The 7618-nt window shown below is 40.2% G+C and overlaps 1 protein-coding gene across 3 annotated transcripts in view; it reads right to left on the minus strand.

Annotated features, from left to right (window-relative positions):
• Positions 1 to 686: 686 nt before the first annotated feature.
• AGO4 (argonaute 4, RISC catalytic component) overlaps positions 687 to 7618 on the minus strand; it is a 38324-nt gene continuing 31392 nt past the window's right edge. For all 3 annotated transcript variants that reach the window (XM_003788265.3, XM_023512225.1, XM_023512226.1), the window contains 3 exons: positions 5459 to 5560; positions 4990 to 5189; positions 687 to 2631 (listed from right to left, as the gene is read on the minus strand). In XM_003788265.3, the coding sequence (XP_003788313.3) occupies positions 2523 to 2631; positions 4990 to 5189; positions 5459 to 5560 (411 nt within the window). In that variant the 3' untranslated portion in view covers positions 687 to 2522. The remainder of the gene's footprint in view (positions 2632 to 4989; positions 5190 to 5458; positions 5561 to 7618) is intronic.

Here is a 7618-nt window from a genome sequence, read left to right on the forward strand (position 1 = left end):
ACCACCATACTGATTTGCCCCAGTGTTCTGGGACCAACTGAGGTCTTACAAATGGTATAGTTCAAGGTCGAGCATAGAGCCCAACTGCAGGCAAGTGAATCAGGGCTTCCAGCACTCCGCCTTGCTCCTGCTTCATACATGCCAGGAGATGGTGAGAAGTGACGCTTCCTCTGTGCGGTAATAACAAGCAAGCCCGAGGCACTCAAATGCAGGTGTGGGGCCCGCTGGCCAGCCAGCCAGCCACCAAGAGTTCTTCACGTCCTGGACTCCAGCAAGTCCTCCTCCTAAAAAAGCTTCCATTTTTCCTCCTCCTGGGTCCAGAGTGGCCATGCTGAAGGGTATTTTCTGTGCTCTCCCTGAACAAGTGTGAATAAAAGCAGCAAGCCAGCCCCTCACCAACATGTCCTGATTTGTATTATCCAAGTGAGGTATTTGGAAAAAAAAAAGGAAAATCTTAAGAAATTAACATCTGCCATCTCTTCACTCCTGCCTAGGTTGTGCTTCAGTCACAGAACTTGCTTTCATCCCACTATCTGCAGAGATTAAGGATGTCTGCACTCATCTGGATGAGATATAGGACTCGACAGACATTACAAAACTTTCTCGGAGACCAGTCTCAGCAAACACTGGTGGCGCAAACACAGGTGGCGCCGCTGATCAACAGCACGTGGAAATGTAAACTTCAATTGTATTTACAAGCTTGTTTAAACGACTGAAGAAAAACAGTGCTTTATATTGCTGGGATTTTGAGAAGGCTAGTTTATGAGATTTGGACCGGCTAATGAGTTCAAGCAAACACCTTTCACCATCAGATCCAGTGTTTCCCCACCAACAGTTTCCAGACAGAGGCAGCAAAATTGTTTGTACGCATATTGTGCCTGTCTCCTTCCCCAGTACCTTCCTCAGCCACATGGAGCATCGCTCTAGGCCTTCTATCCCCTTTTCCATCTCCCTCATTCCTGAAGTGCAGGAAAGAGAATACAGTCAGTGAAATTCGGGCTGGGAAACACTGGCTGGAACTATCAAGACTATATGTAACTGTTGTCCATTCACAAAGTATTATCTACACTACATACAGAATACATTTTCTCCTACATTTTCACTGATGCTTGCTTTAGATCAACTCCTTTTGTCTGGACAAGAAAGGAATCCCATCTCCCTGTGAGTGGAATCCAGAATCTACTAAGAAAAATCAACCTTTCCAACAAGTTTTAGTTTAATAAAAGGAAGGAAAACCCACCAAGTACATTTTAGATCGAAAGAGAAGCGAAAATTTGCACTGTAAGTAATTGTGTGAGTAACCTTGATTCCCAGGGAAAAAAAATGTTTGAATGCTGGTAAGTTTTTTGCAAGTTGCAGCATCACTCAATGAACCTTAAGGACTGGCGAAGCCTTTCCAATAAGGAAGCATCCTGGTTCTAGCTTATTTTAAAACAAAGTGACAGGACATCAATCGTGACTATAAAATAGGTAAAAACAATTCTTTAAAAAGGCATGGAAATATATGTCTTTTCTGACCAGTTTCAGAAATTGCCAGGTTATGATATATAAGAAATAGCTGATAAAATCATACTGAAATCTCATCTAGAAAACTACATTGTTGGGGAAGAGGAGGGACCTTAAAAAATGTTTATTGCCAAAGTTAACTTTCTATGAGAAAAGTTTAAAAATCATTTAGATCTAACAAACCACACAGCAGCATAAAATGGGCACTTTTTGAAAACTTGGAAAAATACTAAAAGCTAATTTTTTTTTTTTTCCAAATAGGGGAAAACATGAGTACTTTTGCCATGGCAGTGTTATCTGTCACTGTGACATGCATTACATTTGTTTATGTCACACATTCACAAAAGTCAACCAAATAAGAGAACTGCCTATGTGAATCTGCAGCCAAATATAGTGCAATTGCCTGGCAGCCTGTACTTGCACCAGCACAAGTCTGCAGAGATCAATAAGATAAAGTAGTAAAACTAATAAAACTCTGTAAAACTTTAAAAAATTAATGCTCGTTAAAGGCATTTACAGTGGCAAAGTCAGAAATCTTCATTAAAAAAGTCTATGGACCCACACAATTAAATAGTTACACTGAACTGAAGTAGATTGTTTGGTTTTTCTCTCCCACTTATGCATACACCCCACTCAATGAACACAGAAAAAAGGAATAATCTTCTCTTATAAGACTAGAGGGATGCGGTGAACACCACAGCTAGCAAAATATTCCGTAGAAACCTTTCTTGTAAAGTCCTTTTAGAAAGTTCAGGCTGATCAGCCTTTGAACATTGAGGTAAAAATTCAGTCCAGTGCATCAGAAAAGATAATTTATGAGTATCTATTACTTTAAAAAAATGGCTCAATTTTGTTGATGCATCAGACAGTGCTGCAAAGTATAGATTCAGTGCAACTATTCCGAGCTGCTGGTAGAAGACCACCTGAAGTCAACTTGGCTCTAGAGGCGGTAGGCATTTGAAACATTTTGAGGCTGCATGGGGTGCCAAAGTGGTTGAGTTCTTTTTCTGAGACTCTCAGGCAAAATACATCGTGTGCTGGGTATCATGGTGGATCTGTACAGCCTTAGCCAAGGCCTGAGGATCCCGGCCATTGCTCTGTCCTGACACATGACTGCCTTCCGCACTGTAAAGAAAATAAAGGAAAAAACCAGATTATGTCACAAGATCACTTCAAACTTCACGTGGTTCAAATAGCACAAACAGTACTGGATTCAAGAAGATATTAGGCTCAAGTTTTGGCTCCTTATTTATCATGTCTTTAATCATCAGTTTACTTAACTGAAAAATGCAATATGATTTATTTACTGGACTGTTGCAAGAATTAAATAAAATAATGCCCACAGACTCGGTGCCTTAGCTCAGCAGCTGGGGTGCCAGCTATATACACCAGAACTGGTGGGTTCAAATCCAGCCCAAGCCTGACAAACAACAGTGACAACTACAACCAAAAAACAGCTGGACATTGTGGCAGACGCCTGTAGTCCCAGCTACTTGGGAGGCTGCGGCAAGAGAATCGCTTTAGCCCAGGAGTTTGAGGTTGCTATGAGCTGTGATGCCACAGCACTCTACTCAGGGCAACATAGTGAGATTCTGTCTTGAAAATAAATAAATAAATAAATAATGCCTGCAAAGACCCAAATCTGTAACAGCTATACCTATATGGGTCTTCCACTGCCCATTATGTCTGGCTAATTTGTACTTTCTACTTGTCCATTAGACTTTAATCAAATATCATTTTTCCCACAGGCATCTTCCAAAGTTTAGGTCAGAACCATGCTTTCATAGAATCCTGTATTTTTCCTTCATGGTACCAAACACAACTGAAATTAAATTATTAACTAGGTAATTATTGATTTCTCCACTGGGATATAAACTCCACGAAAGCAGCAATTTCGCCCATCTTACTCAGCACTGTATCCTTAGTGATTAGCACATGAAAGTCTCAATGATCATTTATTGAATAAAGGATCTATATTCCTGGCACAGTGCTGGAACATAGGAGATACCCAGAAAATGTTGCTGTGCCACCAGTCTCTTCTTGCTTTCCCCTCACTAACTACATAACCATGGACAAGTAACAACTCCTCTGAACTTTAATCTTTTGGGAGTAACAACAACTTCTAAACACACCTCTTAAAGATACCATGTGATATAAAGGGTTTGGCAAATTGTGAATCACCATCCCTCTACTGACTTCTCTCTTCGATGATTATTATTCTTATTACCCAAGCTCGATATCTTAGCCATCTTTCACTTCATTCTCTCCTCTGCCCTTTACACCCAGTTAACTATTGAGTCCTGTCTATTCTATTGCAGGGCTAGCTTTTTATATTTAACAAAGACAATTTTGTTCTAACATACTTCTCTAGCCTCCTGCCTGCTGCTCCCCTTTACGATGCTCCAGCCAAAGAACACTTGCCATTGTACAAACATGCCACTTGCTTTCTTTTCTTTTTTCTTTTTGGCCATTGTCTCTCTGACTAGAAAATTCTTTTCTCTTCTTTGTAGAGTGAAATTCTACCCATCCAACTATGAAATCTCGTCAAATAGCCTTTCCCCCTGATGTCCCATTGCACTTTAATCCACACTGATGTGGGCTAGTTGTCAGTTGTGCATTTGCCTATATTGTCTCCTATACTAAAACATAAAAATTCCTATGGACAGGCAACATGTCTTGCTCATCTTCCAGCACAGTCTTGGGCACACAGTCAATACCCAATAAATATGTTGAATGTACATTACAGAATGGAATGTACAAAGCCACAGCTGGGCACTTTCCATAATTGTGTATTTTCAACCCTTACAGAAATAGACTTGCAGTGGAATGTCTACTATTTAAGCAGCTGAATTCAGACTTGGGCAAGAGCCCAGGAACTGCTACACTTCACAGATGGTCATTTGGAAAAGAAAATTAATGCAGAGAGCTCGTTTAGCTATTTAATAGTAGCTCAGTAACAGGTCAAAATGTCTGATTCTCTGATTCTCTGATCTGGAGATTCCTATTTGGGAGTGAGAATGGTCTGGCCCCCCTCCCACACACACAGATCCAGGTTCACAGTGGTGCATTTTCCAGATTGCACTGAAAGCAAAGTGAACTAATCAGGACTTCCCCTTGCATGAAGTGGAATCCACAGGCTTGTGACTGCGTTGACTGAAGCCAGGGAGCTGTACTGGCCACCTTTTGGGGTTGTTTAGGACTTGAGCAGAACTGAAATGCATTTGGCTCTATGGGAAAACCACAGGCAGCTCTAAATTAGACTCCGTTAGAGGCTCAATACAAGTATAAACAAGCCCAAGCACTTCTTGGACCAAAAGTCACATTATAAGCTTCAAAGGCACATGCAATTTTATTTGTGCCTTGCAATTTAAACCCTAAAATGAAGTTTAAATCCTTACAAAAGTTTTCTCTAGTAGCTCATTTTTTTTTTTTTTAACATGCTGATAAAACAGAAGGAGACTTCACCATGCTTGAGAAACTTGCCTGTCATGATCTTTATCCACCAGATGATACCGTGCCCTAAATGCTACGAGCCGGGCATAATATGCAGGGGCTGGAATAGAGACTGAGCGTGTGCACCTCACATAGGTATGACACAGCTGGTAAGTCAGTAGCTGGAGCTCATCTGCAGTGAAGCAGTTGTCATCCCACAAGACCTGGTAATGTGAAGGACGGCTGGTTCCCTGAAGAGAAGGAGTTTCGTGATTAATACATTTCCAAAATGGACTGACTACCTGAGAGGAGAGAAGAATTGAAACCTACTCCTTAAACACAGAAGTATTTCTGCCTAGCACACTTACAAGCAGGTACCTAGACCAACAGATAATAGTTCTAGGGTACAAACATTAACGAAGCTGAGTAGGGTGTATAATAACAAGTCCACTCAAGCTAGTTGCTGAATTTGCAAATATCTCCCTATCAAATCAAAGTGCTGGGCCAGCTTCCAAATTACCTGAATTCCTGCATGACTACAGAGGTAAAAGTCAAACTCAGAGGGATGTGTGATGGTGCTATCCACTGTAGTGCCTGCTGGTACATTGCCACTTTTCCCCACCTACCAAAGAAAGAAGTGTAATTAGTCATCAACATGCCAAACTGTGCTCAGGTTTGGTTTTTTTTTTTTTTTTCTTTTGAGGGTTAATTGGTATCAAGTTGGTAAACAGTTCCTAAGTGAAGTCCTGAAAACCGCTTTCGTTCAGAATGTCGAATTCCCTATAACTTTTCCTTAGCCCAACCATTTCAACCCAAAGTATTTTCTCAGCCAAATATACTCCAGGGGTTTCTCCAGGGGAATCCAGACAAGAATTATTTTATGTGTGACTTTGTGCTGCAATATTATCCACTTACATATGACACAATGGTATGTTCACAGAGGGGGAAAAAATTAACATTTCAGTTTTTATTCCTTACTTGGAGTCAAAAATAAATATCTACAACTGTCAGTAAAAGTTAAGATGAAGGAATCTTTGAACTGGCTCACCAGGTTCAACGTAACTAATACATTATTAATAAAAGAAATTACTGTCAAGTAGTCATCAGGAAGAGGACACTGAAATGGGAATTAAGAAACCAGTTTCAGATCTAGGCCTGGTCCTGCAGCTATATACCTTGAACAAAGCACAATACCTTTGCACTTCAATTTAAATCATCTATACAATCAGGTGATGATCTCTTAACACTGTTAAAATTCTGAGCCAGAACTCTACAGCCAAACTTGTAGGAGAGCAGAAAGGGGGGACCTCAGAAAATGCATTTATAAGGAAAGGAATTAAATTTTGCTATTGAGTTACCCTCTTCTGCTGTACAGCAAGGTTCAAGAGGAAGAAGTTTATTTAGTGTTTAGATACAAATTTGACGGAAGTTCATTTGACCCCATTCTAACTATTGCTACCTTCAGTTAAAGATCATACACCAACGTATACAATAACTCTAGGATTACAGAAAAATCCCCTTTCCTCAAATTCATATGCAAACTTGAGTTCCTAGCTGGACCTGAGGAAATGTAATTGAGTTATAAAGGTTCTAGCATTTTTTCCCAAAGTATGTCCTTTAGGAATATTTGTTTTGCAGGATATATTTAGCCGTCTGATGGTTGAACAAATTTGATAAACACTGGGTTAAACCCAGGGTAAAAAGTCGTTTCTACTGTATGACTTCTCAAAACTTTTATTTAGTCATGTATAATTTTTTTTTTTTTTAAGAGACAGAGTCTCATTTTGTCGCCCTCAGTAGAGTGCCATGGCGTCACAGCTCACAGCAACCCTCCAGTTCTTGGACTTAGGTGATTCTCTTGCATCAGCCTCCGGAGTAGCTGGGACTACAGGCACCTGCCACAATGCCCAGCTATTTTTTGTTGCAGTTTGGCTGGGGCGGGGTTCAAACCCTCCACTCTTGGTATATGGGGCCAGCATTTTACTCACTGAGCCACCCTAGTTGTGTATAATTTTTAAGAGATAGAGAATATAGCATTTCCCAAATTTATTTGACCCTTAAGAAAAAATAGCTCTCAAAAGAAAAAAAAAAAAACAGCTCTCCAGTTCTAGAGATGACAGCCTAAAACAATGATACCTTGGGGGAAGAGGAACTCAGGCATGCTCAGTTCAACAATTATTACTTGAACACCCATGTACGTGCAGATGCTGAGGATAAGAGCCAGAGGCACAGAGAAAACTAACAAATTTTTTGGCCTGCTTTCATAAAAACTATATACAGTGAACTGTAATTTGAGGTGATAAGGGCATATGGAAAGCATAGGGAAAAGCTGGTGGGGAGGAAATAGTTGAGCCATGCCTCACAGGAGTTAGAAAGAGGAAGATAACAACTGGAAACACTCCAGATAGCCCTAAACTCAGGAATAGATAAGCAAACTGTGGCTCATCCGTATCACAAAATACTACTCAGCAATACAAAGGAACAAATCACGGATACAGTAACTTGGATGAATCTCAAATGCATTATGCAAATGAATATAAACTAGATTCAAAGGCTGTATGATTCTATTTATATGACACTCTAGAAAAGGAAAAACTATAAGGACAGAATGCATATTAGTAAATTCCAGGGGCTAAGGGTGAGGGAGTTCCTAAGTGAAGTCCTGAAAACCGCTTTCGTT

The sequence above is a fragment of the Otolemur garnettii genome, unplaced genomic scaffold (assembly GCF_000181295.1).
Source record: "Otolemur garnettii isolate 467f Iridium unplaced genomic scaffold, OtoGar3 scaffold00025, whole genome shotgun sequence".
Taxonomy (NCBI): Eukaryota; Metazoa; Chordata; class Mammalia; order Primates; family Galagidae; genus Otolemur; species Otolemur garnettii.